We start from the raw sequence: 15558 nt of genomic DNA, 5'->3' as shown, positions 1-15558 counted from the left end.
CAGATTAATCTTAATATACACTTATGTCTGGTCCCTTCACTTCTTTTATCACAAACCTTCACTGCTAGTATTTTTAATATACAATTAATTCTCATGCTTCTTAAGAAAGACACTAAGATTGCAACTGAGAGCTAAATGGATAAGTACGTTGAAATGAAAGATACCAAAAGAGGAAATGTAAACAATAGTAAGCCTGTATACAGAAATATGGGATTCCCAGGCGGCACTAGTGGTAAAGAACCCATCTGCCAATGCAGCAGACAAAAGAGACACAAGTTTGATCCCTGGGTCAAGAAGATCCACTGGAGGAGGCCATGGAAATCCACTCCAGTATTCTTGCCTAAGAATCCCATGGACAGAGGAACCTGTCAAGCTACAGTCCACACCATCGCAAACAGTCATACATGACTGAAGCCACTTTGCATGCACACAAGCGGAAATACATGGAATTTCATTAGCAATATGTGAAGTAAGCAATTTAGAACAAAGTCTTAGTTTTAGTCCTTTTGGCTCGTAGACAAAAATTAAGTCATAATACCTAATGCTGATGAGGATGTATGCAATTGGCACTCTCATATTTTCCAGTAGCTGTGTAAATTTTTATAACTCTTTAGTAAAAATTTAACTTAGCAATAGGCTTTAAGGGCCATAAAAATATTTTTATCTTTTGAACTGGTAAATCCACTTTTAGCAATCTATCCTGAAGACATAATTCTTGCTAAGAAATAAACTTTATGCTGGAAAGTGTTTAACTCACAGTATTTACAATCACCGAAAACCTGAAATAAAATAATGTGAGAACGATTATCACTGTTATTATGAAATCTGTACTAACAAAGAAAATGCTTATAAAATATATTAAGGGAAAATAGTAGAAAATAAAATTGCTTATATATTTTTCAAATCCATTCACATATATGTGGGAAAAGAGGCAAAAATTATTTACTAAAATTCTAATAGTGATTATATTAATAGAAGTAGAAAGGGAGGAGCTAGATTTTTGCTATTTTCCTTTACTGTCTTTTTCAATGTAATTTTCCTTTTACAATGAAATTAACAAAAGAAATCTTCAGTGGCTCCCCACTATTTGTTTAATAAGGTTAAATTTATGAGCACCTTCTCCTATTCAGGGTCTTCAGTTCATCTCTATTTTCACTTGAATCTTACTCCCTAATTGCATCCCTCCCTTAACATGTTCCCTCCCAGCGAGTCCAATAGTGGTCTCATTTTAAGTTTACTTAGTTGAGTAGATTTTTTTTTTTCTTTTTGAACATTTCCTGATACACTCTCTGTGGGATGGAGATATATTTAAGGTGACGCAATGTGGAACTTTTAAGAAAAGTTCTATTCCCATAAAAAGATTGCTTATGAAACCAGTAACCTATTGAATTTGGAAATAGAAAGCTCTATACTAGTATCACTATCACTACACCAGTAATTTTTTTTATTTTGTGGGCAGAAGAGTAATTCATTTTATTTCCAATGTACCATATATATCAAAATAGGAAGTAAAGTTGCTTCAATTAATCAGTTTAAAGGAGTTGAGTTATATTCCACATCTAGAATTTTGTTCTCTTATTTAATATTCATTCCATTAAAATTTTAAGAGGCAAAGCAAACAAACATTCAATATTGATTTTTCAATATAATAACTAGGTAAAGCTAATGACAGGATTATAAGAACTGAGGTAGTATCTAGTGATGGTTTTAAGAAACTTCTTTAGCATTTATAGTTATTCAATGCCTATAAATTCTGGGTATGAGAGGTCTTAACAAACAAGTACATTTTACAGCTACATTTGATAGTGTGAAACAGTAAATAAATATTTATCACATTGAGGAAAAAGTCCAAACTTTGTGGCCTAATATGAAACTTACCCTATAATTTTCCATAGCAATATCCACAGTATTGGTAAGGCTGTTGGATTCCTAGGATACCCCTCTAAAGCCTATCTTTACATTGAGAATTATCTTATTACATTGAGAGTTTGGTAGGACAGCCTGAGAAAGTCCTGTATCCTAAAAGTTTAGTTGACATATAGAATGGTTTTCAGGATGGCTGATGAGAATATGAAGTCATGTGCAACAGGACACCTTTACACACAAGACATGTCCAATGTGAATAACTGAGAAGGGCTGTTGTCATCATGGAGAAAATAAAGTCACTACAAAACAGTTCAGAGCTTTTGCACTTAAGAAGGACTCTAAGTTATGGGTAAAGAAATTTTTTAAAAATGAAGAAAAAAGGCCCTGCATGCTCACTCCATGTCCTAGGCAGTACCTAAATTACTTAGTGAACTTTAATTCTCACAACTTCTCTGCCATGGAGGCAGAATAATGCAATACACCATGGAGGACTACAGAAATGGGAGAGGCGCTATGAGGGTAAAGAGTTTGATCTCTAGGTTCAAATATATCTGGCCCTTATTATCCATATAACCTTGGGAAAATTAACTAGCTTCTCTTAAGCTTCCATTTTCTCACGTATAAGGGAAGAAGAAAAATGAAGGTATTGGTAAGTACTATTAAACTAGCAGTAGAAGCGTTGGTCACTTACTCGTATCCAACTTTTTTCCATCCCACCAACTGCCCGCCAATCTCCTCTGTCCATGGGATTCTCCAGGCAAGAATACTGGAGTGGACTGCCATTTCCTTCTCCAGAAGTTTTTTCTGATCCAGGGATTGAACCCAGGTATCCTGCATTGCAGGCAGATTTTTTGGCTGTCTGAGCTATAGGGAAGTCCTTCATCTATAAAGAAAGAAGAAAAATGAAGATATTGGTAAGTACTGTTAAAGTTTCTTCCAAGCACATAATAGAGTTGTATTTCCTGTTTTCATTGTGGGTGGGTGATGCAATATGATTAGTTCCGGCTAAATGAGTTATGACCAGAAGTGAAGAAATTATTTTTGAGTCAAGGACAGAGGAGACTGGCAGGCTACAGTCCATGGGGTTGCAAAGAGTTGGACACAACTAAAGTGACTTAGCGTGCACACATGCAAGGCATTTAACTGTCAATGCAAGATCCCACAGAACTCTTTTTCCTCTGGCACCACAATGGCCACATTTGAGATGGGTGGAGAAGGAAATGGCAACCCACTCCAGCATTCTTGCCTGGAAAATCCCATGGATGGAGGAGTCTCGCAGGCTACAGTCCATGGGGTCGCAAAGAGTTGGACATGACTGAGCGACTTCACTTCACTCTTAGAACTGGACATGGAACAACAGACTGGTTCCAAATAGGAAAAGGAGTATGTCAAGGCTGTATATTGTCACCCTGCTTATTTAACTTCTATGCAGAGTACATCATGAGAAACGCTGGACTGGAAGAAGCACAAGCTGGAATCAAGATTGCAGGGAGAAATATCAATAACCTCAGATATGCAGATGACACCACCCTTATGGCAGAAAGTGAAGAGGAACTCAAAAGCCTCTTGATGAAAGTGAAAGAGGAGAGTGAAAAGTTGGCTTAAAGCTCAACATTCAGAAAACGAAGATCATGGCATCTGGTCCCATCACTTCATGGCAGATAGATGGGGAAACAGTGTCAGTCTTTATTTTTCTGGGCTCCAAAATCACTGCAGATGGTGATTGCAGCCATGAAATTAAAAGATGCTTACTCCTTGGAAAGAAAGTTATGACCAACCTAGACAGCATATTGAAAAGCAGAGACATTGCTTTGCCAACAAAAGTCCGTCTAGTCAAGGCTATGGTTTTTCCAGTGGTCATGTATGGATGTGAGAGTTGGACTGTGAAGAAAGCTGAGTGCCGAAGAATTGATGCTTTTGAACTGTGGTGTTGGAGAAGACTCTTGAGAGTCCCCTGGACTGCAAGGAGATCCAACCAGTCCATTCTGAAGGAGATCAGCCCTGGGATTTCTTTGGAAGGACTGATGCTAAAGCTGAAACTCCAGTACTTTGGCCACCTCATGCGAAGAGTTGACTCATTGGAAAAGACTCTGATGCTGGGAGGGATTGGGGGCAGGAGGAGAAGGGGACGACAGAGGATGAGATGGCTGAATGGCATCACTGACTCAATGGACATGAGTTTGAGTGAACTCTGGGAGTTGGTGATGGACAGGGAGGCCTGGCGTGCTGTGATTCATGGGGTCACAAAGAGTAGGACAAGACTGAGTGACTGAACTGAACTGAACTCTTGTCAGAAAAGATCCTCAAGCAACCAGAATAAACGGAGCCCACTTGTCAATCTAAATTGGACAGGTGGCATGAGCAAGAAATAAATGTAGGCGTAAGCCACTAGGATTATGGGATTGCTTTATTACTGAAGTGTAACCTAGGCAATATAGATTGATAAAGGTAATTTCTATCTTATAGTGTCATGAAGGTTTAATAAAGTACCATCAGAAGTATTTTTCACAGTGTCTAGCAAACAGTTCCCAGGTGGCTCTAGTGGTAAAGAATCTGTGTGCCAATTCAGGAGAACTAAGAGACGCTGGTTCGATCCCTGGGTTGGGAAGATGCCCCAGAGGAGGAAATGGCAACCCACTCCAGTATTCTTGCCTGGAAAACACCATGGACAGAGAAGCTTGGCAGGCTACAGTCCATGGGGTCACAAGGAGTCGGACATTACTAAAGTGACTTAGCAACAGCAAACAGTAAATACTCAAAAAGTGACATCTATAAGATGATTATTATACGTTATTATCTTTTATCAGTTAGAATACTGAGGTTGTAAAATCTTCTGTAATGTGCCTCAGGACACACTGCTGTTGAGTGACAGAGTTGCTTCTGTAATGTCCACAGCCAAAGATCTGTTTATTTTTAAAGTCATCTCACTCTCCTCTTGTCATCAAACATGGCTAAAACACATCCCCAACCCTCTAATAATTATTATCTTTTTGTTCATACATGTGCCTTTTTTGTTACTGTTCTAAAACCCACTTTCTGTTACACAAAAATTTGACTTAACCTCTATTTCTTCCACAAAGTCAACTGGAATCAATTTAATTGCAGATAGTCCATTGTATTTATTTGAAACATAATTTCATGTGATTTTATAAGACAGCTGTGTATGGCATGGGGTGTAAAGAAAGGAAACTGCATTTCCCAGAATCCCTTGCCAGTAGGATTCTGGTTAATTTCTTCTAAGGAGAAATTCCAATGAGCTTTGAAGGCAGAGGAGAAAACAACATACTTTGAGGATTTTAACTGCCTCATGGAAATGACTGAAAGCAAACAGATTGGATGTTAATCACGTTTTTACATTTGGAAGGAGTTTACTATAAACCTTGCCTCACACCACCGCAAAAGCATCAACAAACCACTACCATTACCACAAAACAATATCAGGCCAAACTAAAGAAGTCTTTGCTGTGCAAGACGTAAAACAATTCCTGAGACACCAAACTTCCACGAACAGCAGGCAAGCTGTAGTTTAAGGAAGATATAATCACTGCACTCACTAACAAGGGAGTAATGACAAGGAGGAAATTCTAAAAGGTGAAGGCAGCTTTCAGAGACAAAAAGGAAATGCAATTCCTCACAGAAGGTGCCTCCATGACTTCTGTGCATGTGTATGTGTGTGTTCTGGAGTGAGAGTGGGACTGTTTAGTACAAACAGTACTGTTTGTACACGGGATGGATGTGTGTGGAGGATGGACAATTTGTCTTTTAATTTCACAGAGTCTCAGAATAAGGAGAACCATGTCTAGACCTGATGGAGCATTGATGTGTCTCCTAGATATTTTGGAGATTGAGTTGATTGTAATGACTGACTGGTTATTTGGATTTTCATCCATACAGAAGGACTGAGTGTGTTTTCTGTAGGGTAAGAGAAATGGAAAAAAATGTATTTGGCAAACAGAAGGGCAGGCTGTAGCAAGAACAATGTTATGTACTCATCAATTCCTAGTTCATCTTCCTTTTCCTGGGCACACTGGAAAACTACATTTACAGACTCCCACAAATGTTACTGAATTCTGGAATGTGAGCAAAAGGGACAAGAGTCACTTCTGTTGCTAAGGCAGTTAAGTATCTATGAACTCTGCACACACTTTTTTTTTCTTTTTCACTCCTGAGATTGCTGCTAAGTCACTTCAGTCATGTCCAACTTTGTGTGACCCCAGAGATGACAGTCCACCAGGCTCCCCCATCCCTGGGATTCTCCAGGCAAGAACACTGGAGTGGGTTGCCATTTCCTTCTCCAATGCATGAAAGTGAAAAGTGAAAGTGAAGTCGCTCAGTTGTGTCCGACTCTTAGCAACCCCATGAACTGCAGCCTACCAGGCTCCTCCGTCCATGGGATTTTCCAGGCAAGAGTACTGGAGTGGGGTGCCATTGCCTTCTCCACTCCTGAGATTAGAAGCCACTTTTTAGATGACACAGTTGAAAGATGGAAGCAGCCTGAGACCTGAATCACTGTTTGGGCATTTTCTACCTATAAATCCTCCTCTGGCTGCATTGGACTGTGACAAGAGGGAGAAATAAACTTTATAAATGAAGTCATTAATATTATGGGGCTGTTACAAAAGTTGTCACTAATGATTGTGATGGGACTGGTCATACTTATTGAATAGGATAAACCAGGGGAAACTGGAACAAAAAGGTCAGTGAGATCTTTAGGGCTAATGGGCAATCATGGCAATCAGGTTAAGATTTGGTTGGTTGCCAAATACAACAGTGAACTCAAATGTAGATCCGAGATCAGAAAATCGGTCCGGCATAGTGATGTCTTAATTTAGTTGCTAGTATATATGTTTGTTCCTTCAGGTAAGAAACAGAGTCTTTTCAACTTTGCATCCCAGGCATACAATGCAGAAGAGATAAGATGAAATGTCTAAACTGAGCATGGGCTTCAGGCTGTTTCTCAAAGCAGAGCAGATATGCAAGAGGAGATCATTTTGGTTGTAGAAAATCAGCGAGCAAGTATCTAGACCTAGACTTAGGAAGCTGGGTTCTCAGGGCCAGTGAGACCAGGCCAGCTACCCTGTGCATGCCAATGCTAGTCAAGAGACATTTCACAGAGGTCCCTCCATTCCTGGGCCTGGGGTCACAGCAGGTTATAGCATCTGGAAAGAGGCTAAGTATAGAGGTTACATTAGCCAAGTTATTAGATTAAGAGATTATGCAGGTACACGCAGATATACCATATTTGTATTATCTTTTAAAATGACTATTTAACTTTGTATTATTTTTTACTTGATAACATATGTATGCAACTTAGCATGCATGCATATACATGTTTAAAAATATCATAAAACATAGGAGAATATTATCTAAATAACTGAATCTATATGTCATTAATCATAAAGAGATTCCAGGAATTCTTCCAATAGATTACTGGTGATTTATGAAACTACATAAAGAATATGCTTGCAAAAAATAAAAGATTTAGTCATAGATATAACTAGTAATAAATGAACAAAGGTATTCACTTTTCAAAATTTTACACTACTTAGCACTGAAGAGAGAGGTTTGCAAAGTGATTTCCCGAGATAATGAAAGAGGCAAAGAGAATTTTATCATCCAGCACTTATATAGGGAAGATGGAAAAATACAGAACATTTTCTATCTGGTGAAATAAACATATATCTGTATGTACAAGCATATGAGGGCAGACAAATCAGATGGGAAATTATTAGATGAAAAGCTCTAAAGGAACAAATCAGGAAAAGAAACAAAGCCCAGAATCGTAAATTCCAGAAATATTTGTGTTTAGTGGTTACTGAACTCTTTCCACAGGAAAATGTGCTAAATTTTACTAGATTTTTACAAGCACAAATTTTCTATAATCACACATACAAACGACACTGCTTTTATATGATATAAAATTTAAAAATTGATTGATTGATTTGTTCTTAATTATTTATTAAGGGTTCACTATGTCCTGGCATTGTGAAAGTATTAAATAAGTGAAATAAGCAAAATAAAAGGAAGGAAGAAAATGACATGATTCTAAAAGAATTCTCTAATGTAATAAAGACACTCAACACATCAGAAGAGGCTGTTAATAAGCAAAGCAAATATATTTAAAAGAATTGGTCATTAAGCTTCAGTATCACATCACAGAAAATGTATTTAAAATATATGTCTGAAGCAGGAGGCTTAAGTCCAAACCCTGACTCCAGGGAACTCCTGACTCCAAGGAACATTAATTGACAGGAGCTCATCAAACGCCTCCATACCGACACTGAAACCAAGCACCACACAAGGGCCAACATGTTCCAGGGCAAGACATACCAAGCAAATTCTCCAGCAACAAAGGAACACAGCCCTGAGCTTCAAGATACAGGCTGCCCAAAGTCACCCCAAAACCATAGACATCTCATAACTCATTACTGGACATTTCATTGCACTCCAGAGAGAAGAAATACAGCTCCACCCACCAGAACACCGACACAAGCTTCCCTAACCAGGAAACCTTGACAAGCCACCTGTACAAACCCACACACAGCGAGGAAACGCCACAATAAAGAGAACTCCACAAACTGCCAGAATACAGAAAGGACACCCCAAACTCAGCAATTTAAACAAGATGAAGAGACAGAGGAATACCCAGCAGATAAAGGAACAGGATAAATGCCCACCAAACCAAACCAAAGAGGAAGAGATAGGGAATCTACCTGATAAAGAATTCCGAATAATGATAGTGAAATTGATCCAAAATCTTGAAATTAAAATGGAATCACAGATAAATAGCCTGGAGACAAGGATTGAGACGATGCAAGAAAGGTTTAACAAGGACCTAGAAGAAATAAAAAAGAGTCAATATATAATGAATAATGCAATAAATGAAATTAAAAACACTCTGGAGGCAACAAATGGTAGAATAACAGAGGCAGAAGATAGGATTAGTGAATTAGAAGATAGAATGGTAGAAATAAATGAATCAGAGAGGATAAAAGAAAAACGAATTAAAAGAAATGAGGACAATCTCAGAGACCTCCAGGACAATATTAAACGCTACAACATTCGAATCATAGGGGTCCCAGAAGAAGAAGACAAAAATAAAGACCATGAGAAAATACTTGAGGAGATAATAGTTGAAAACTTCCCTAAAATGGGGAAGGAAATAATCACTCGAGTCCAAGAAACCCAGAGAGTCCCAAACAGGATAAACTCAAGGCGAAACACCCCAAGACACATATTAATCAAATTAACAAAGATCAAACACAAAGAACAAATATTAAAAGCAGCAAGGGAAAAACAACAAATAACACACAAGGGAATTCCCATAAGGATAACAGCTGATCTTTCAATAGAAACTCTTCAAGCCAGGAAGAAATGGCAAGACATACTTAAAGTGATGAAAGAAAATAACCTACAGCCCAGATTATTGTACCCAGCAAGGATCTCATTCAAGTATGAGGAGAAATCAAAAGCTTTTCAGACAAGCAAAAGCTGAGAGAATTCTGCACCACCAAACCAACTCTCCAACAAATACTTAAGGATATTCTCTAGACAGGAAACACAAAAACAGTGTATAAATTCAAACCCAAAACAATAAAGTAAATGGCAACGGGATCATACTTATCAGTAATTACCTTAAACATAAATGGGTTGAATGCCTCAACCAAAAGACAAAGACTGGCTGAATGGATACAAAAACAAGACCCCTACATATGTTGTCTACAAGAGACCCACCTCAAAACAGGGGAGACATACAGACTGAAAGTGAAGGACTGGAAAAAGATTTTCCATGCAAATAGGGACCAAAAGAAAGCAGGAGTAGCAATACTCATATCAGATAAAATAGACTTTAAAACAAAGGCTGTGAAAAGAGACAAAGAAGGTCACTACATAATGATCAAAGGATCAATCCAAGAAGAAGATATAACAATTATAAATATATATGCTCCCAACACGGGAGCACCACTGTATGTAAGACAAATGCTAACAAGTATGAAAGGAGAAATTAACAATAACACAATAATAGTGGGAGACTTTAATACCCCACTCACACCTATGGATAGATCAACTAAACAGAAAATTAACAAGGAAACACAAACTTTAAATGATACAATAGACCAGTTAGACCTAATTGATATCTATAGGACATTTCATCCCCAAACAATGAATTTCACCTTTTTCTCAAGCGCACATGGAACCTTCTCCAGGATAGATCACATTCTGGGCCATAAAGCTAGCCTTGGTAAATTCAAAAAAATAGAAATCATTCCAAGCATCTTTTCTGACCACAATGCAGTAAGATTAGATCTCAATTACAGGAGAAAAACTATTAAAAAATCCAACATATGGAGGCTGAACAACACGCTGCTGAATAACCAACAAATCACAGAAGAAATCAAAAAAGAAATCAAAATTTGCATAGAAACAAATGAAAATGAAAACACAACAACCCAAAACCTGTGGGACACGGTAAAAGCAGTCCTAAGGGGAAAGTTCATAGCAATACAGGCACACCTCAAGAAACAAGAAAAAAGTCAAATAAATAACCTAACTCTACACCTAAAGCAACTAGAAAAGGAAGAAATGAAGAACCCCAGGGTTAGAAGAAGGAAAGAAATCTTAAAACTTAGAGCAGAAATAAATGCAAAAGAAACAAAAGAGACCATAGCAAAAATCAACAAAACCAAAAGCTGGTTCTTTGAAAGGATAAATAAAATTGACAAACCATTAGCCAGACTCATCAAGAAACAAAGGGAGAAAAATCAAATCAATAAAATTAGAAATGAAAATGGAGAGATCACAACAGACAACACAGAAATACAAAGGATCGTAAGAGACTACTATCAACAATTATATGCCAATAAAATGGACAACGTGGAAGAAATGGACAAATTCTTAGAAAAGTACAACTTTCCAAAACTCGACCAGGAAGAAATAGAAAATCTTAACAGACCCATCACAAGCACGGAAATTGAAACTGTAATCAAAAATCTTCCAGCAAACAAAAGCCCAGGTCCAGATGGCTTCACAGCTGAATTCTACCAAAAATTTAGAGAAGAGCTAACACCTATCCTGCTCAAACTCTTCCAGAAAATTGCAGAGGAAGGTAAACTTTCAAACTCATTCTATGAGGCCACCATCACCCTAATACCAAAACCTGACAAAGATCCCACAAAAAAAGAAAACTACAGGCCAATATCACTGATGAACATAGATGCAAAAATCCTTAACAAAATTCTAGCAATCAGAATCCAACAACATATTAAAAAGATCATACACCATGACCAAGTGGGCTTTATCCCAGGGATGCAAGGATTCTTCAATATCCGCAAATCAATCAATGTAATACACCACAGTAACAAATTGAAAAATAAAAACCATATGATTATCTCAATAGATGCAGAGAAAGCCTTTGACAAAATTCAACATCCATTTATGATAAAAACTCTCCAGAAAGCAGGAATAGAAGGAACATACCTCAACATAATCAAAGCTATATATGACAAACCCACAGCAAACAGTATCCTCAATGGTGAAAAATTGAAAGCATTTCCTCTAAAGTCAGGAACAAGACAAGGGTGCCCACTTTCACCATTACTATTCAACATAGTTTTGGAAGTTTTGGCCACAGCAATCAGAGCAGAAAAAGAAATAAAAGGAATCCAAATTGGAAAAGAAGAAGTAAAACTCTCACTATTTGCAGATGACATGATCCTCTACATAGAAAACCCTAAAGCCTCCACCAGAAAATTACTAGAACTAATCAATGACTATAGTAAAGTTGCAGGATATAAAATCAACACCCAGAAATCCCTTGCATTCCTATACACTAATAATGAGAAAACAGAAAGAGAAATTAAGGAAACAATTCCATTCACCATTGCAACGGAAAGAATAAAATACTTAGGAATATATCTACCTAAAGAAACTAAAGACCTATATATAGAAAATTACAAAACACTGGTGAAAGAAATCAAAGAGGACACTAACAGATGGAGAAATATACCATGTTCATGGATTGGAAGAATCAATATAGTGAAAATGAGTATACTACCCAAGGCACTTTATAGATTCAATGCAATCCCTATCAAGCTACCAACAGCATTCTTCACAGGGCTAGAACAAATAATTTCACAATTTGTATGGAAATACAAAAAACCTCGAATAGCCAAAGCGATCTTGAGAAAGAAGAATGGAACTGGAGGAATCAACCTACCTGACTTCAGGCTCTACTACAAAGCCACAGTTATCAAGACAGTATGGTACTGGCACAAAGACAGAAATATAGATCAATGGAACAAAATAGAAAGCCCAGAGATAAATCCACGCACATATGGACACCTTATCTTTGACAAAGGAGGCAAGAATATACAATGGATTAAAGACAATCTCTTTAACAAGTGGTGCTGGGAACTCTGGTCAACCACTTGTAAAAGAATGAAACTAGAACACTTTCTAACACCATACACAAAAATAAACTCAAAATGGATTAAAGATCTCAACGTAAGACCAGAAACTATAAAACTCCTAGAGGAGAACATAGGCAAAACACTCTCTGACATACATCACAGCAGGATCCTCTATGACCCACCTCCCAGAATATTGGAAATAAAAGCAAAAATAAACAAATGGGACCTAATTAACCTTAAAAGCTTCTGCACATCAAAGGAAACTATTAGCAAGGTGAAAAGGCAGCCTTCAGAATGGGAGAAAATAATAGCAAACGAAACAACTGACAAACAACTAATCTCGAGAATATACAAGCAACTCCTACAGCTCAACTCCAGAAAAATAAATGACCCAATCAAAAAATGGGCCAAAGAACTAAATAGACATTTCTTCAAAGAAGACATACAGATGGCTAAAAAACACATGAAAAGATGCTCAACATCACTCATTATCAGAGAAATGCAAATCAAAACCACTATGAGGTACCATTTCACACCAGTCAGAATGGCTGTGATCCAAAAGTCTACAAGCAATAACTGCTGGAGAGGGTGTGGAGAAAAGGGAACCCTCCCACACTGTTGGTGGGAATGCAAACTAGTACAGCCACTATGGAGAAAAGTGTGGAGATTCCTTAAAAACCTGGAAATAGAACTGCCTTATGATCCAGCAATCCCACTGCTGGGCATACACACCAGGGAAACCAGAAAGGAAAGAGACACGTGTACCCCAATGTTCATCGCAGCACTGTTTATAATAGCCAGGACATGGAAGCAACCTAGATGTCCATCAGCAGATGAATGGATAAGAATGCTGTGGTACATATACACAATGGAGTACTACTCAGCCATTAAAAAGAATACATTTGAATCAGTTCTAATGAGGTGGATGAAACTGGAGCCTATTATACAGAGTGAAGTAAGCCAGAAAGAAAAACACCAATACAGTATACTAACGCATATATATGGAATTTAGAAAGATGGTAACAATAACCCTGTGTACGAGACAGCAAAAGAGACACTGATGTATAGAACAGTCTTATGGACTCTGTGGGAGAGGGAGAGGGTGGGAAGATTTGGGAGAATGGCATTGAAATGTAAAATATCATGTATGAAATGAGTTGCCAGTCCAGGTTCGATGCATGATACTGGATGCTTGGGGCTGGTGCACTGGGACAACCCAGAGGGATGGTATGGGGAGGGAGGAGGGAGGAGGGTTCAGGATGGGGAACACATGTATACCTGTGGTGGATTCATTTTGATAATTTGGCAAAACTAATACAATTATGTAAAGTTTAAAAATAAAATAAAATTTAAAAAATAAATAAATAAATAAAAAGACAAAGAAAAAGAAAAAAAATATATGTCTGTGGAGGAAAAAGCAATAAACATTAAGAAAAAAGATTTACCTTAAGAATAATAGATATAGAGTAAATAGTAACAGAGATTGATGAATCAGGGAAAGAAATACCGTAACTACAATAAAACAAAGACTACAATAAAGATTTTAAAAACAAGAGGAAAGATTAAAATTTGTATGCCAATTAATTAAAACAGACTATTTTCTAGAAAATATAACATCAAAAAATGAAAAATAGAACTACTATATGATCCAGCAATTCTACTTCTGGGTATATACCCTAAGAAAATAAAAACACTACTTTGAAAAGATACATGCACCTTAATGTTCATAGCAGCATTATTCACAATAGCCAAGACATGGAAACAACCTAAGAGCCCTTCAACAGATGGATGGATAAAGAAGATGTGTGTACACACACACATGTACCTATAATGAAATACTATTCAACCATAATAAAGAATTAAATCTTGCCATTTGTAACAACATGGATGGACCTAAAGAGTATTATGCTTAATGAAATAAGTCATACAGAGAAAGACAAATACTCTCTTATTACTTCTATGTGGAATCCAAAAAATAAATGAATAAATATAACAAAACAGAAACAGACTCACAGATATGGAGAACAAACTAGTGGTTACTAGTCGGGAGAGGGAAGGGGAGAGAAGAAAGCTGTGGATAGGGGATTAAGAGGTACAAACTACTACATATAAAATAAATATGCTACAAGGACATATTCTTCAGCACAAGGAATATAGCCAACATTTTATAATAACTTTATGGATGGAATACAATCTATACAACTTTTGAATTACTATACTATATACCTGGAGTAATATATTATTAGAAATCAACTATATTTTAATAAAAAACTAATAATTAAGAATTAATAAAAACATGAATAGGACTATAAGCCCAAAATAAATTGAATAAGCAGCTAAAAAACAACTTGCCAAACAAATTTAAAAAGCAAAACAAAATTAAAAACACATAAATCAGTAAACCTCACTAGACCCAGACACGTTTATAGATATATTCTATCAAATAATGAAAGCACTGATAACCCTCACCTTAAATTGTTTCACAGAGTAGAAAAGATTCTCCTCAGTCCATTTTATTAGGCTAGCACAACCTTTATACCAAAAATTGATTAACAAAACATTTTATTAACTTAGATGCAAAAATACTAAGTAAAATATCAGTTTTGGATAACTGATTTTTGATTTTCAAGGTATTTAAAAACATGTATCAAGGTAAGGTTCAGAAGTGGTTTATTCCAGTGAGGCACTGTTGCTTTAAGATTAGAAAATCTATGAATATAACTCTCTACAATCAACGAATGTGGGAGAAAAATCAGGCAATGATCGTAACAGATGTGAAGGAATATTTGCTAAAATTTAACATTCATGATGCAGAGTACATCACGAGAAATGCTGGGCTGAAAGAAGCACAAGCTGGAATCAAGATTTCAGGGAGAAATATCAATAACCTCAGATGTGCCGATGACACCACCCTTATGCCAGAAAGTGAAGAGGAACTAAAAAGCCTCTTGATAAGAGCGAAAGAGGAGAGTGAAAAAGTTGGCTTAAAGCTCAACATTCAGAAAACGAAGATCATGGCATCTGGTCCCATCACTTCATGGGAAATAGATGGGGAAACAATGGAAACAGTGTCAGACTTTATTTTTTTGGGCTCCAAAATCACTGCAGATGGTGATTACAGCCATGAAATTAAAAGACGCTTACTCCTTGGAAGAAAAGTTATGACCAACCTAGATAGCATATTGAAAAGCAGAGCCATCACTTCGTCAACAAAGGTCCGTCTAGTCAAGGCTATGGTTTTTTCAGTGGTCATGTATGGATGTGAGAGTTGGACTGTGAAGAA

General features: G+C 37.0%; 1 protein-coding gene across 11 annotated transcripts in view; it reads right to left on the bottom strand.

Moving 5' to 3' along the window:
• The window catches only part of FAM13A (family with sequence similarity 13 member A), a 333264-nt gene that overhangs the window by 154276 nt on the left and 163430 nt on the right, over nucleotides 1–15558 (bottom strand). For 9 of the 11 annotated variants that reach the window (XM_044946341.2, XM_044946346.2, XM_044946337.2 and 6 more), the window contains exon 7: nucleotides 2558–2749. The exons of the other annotated variants lie outside the window; for them this stretch is intronic. In XM_044946341.2, coding sequence (XP_044802276.2) covers nucleotides 2558–2749 — 192 coding nt within the window. The remainder of the gene's footprint in view (nucleotides 1–2557; nucleotides 2750–15558) is intronic. 11 annotated transcript variants of the gene reach the window in all.

The sequence above is a fragment of the Bubalus bubalis genome, chromosome 7, assembly GCF_019923935.1.
Source record: "Bubalus bubalis isolate 160015118507 breed Murrah chromosome 7, NDDB_SH_1, whole genome shotgun sequence".
In the NCBI taxonomy this organism is placed as follows: Eukaryota; Metazoa; Chordata; class Mammalia; order Artiodactyla; family Bovidae; genus Bubalus; species Bubalus bubalis.
Note: the sequence above shows the minus strand (reverse complement) of the source record. Positions and strands in the feature narration are given on the sequence as shown.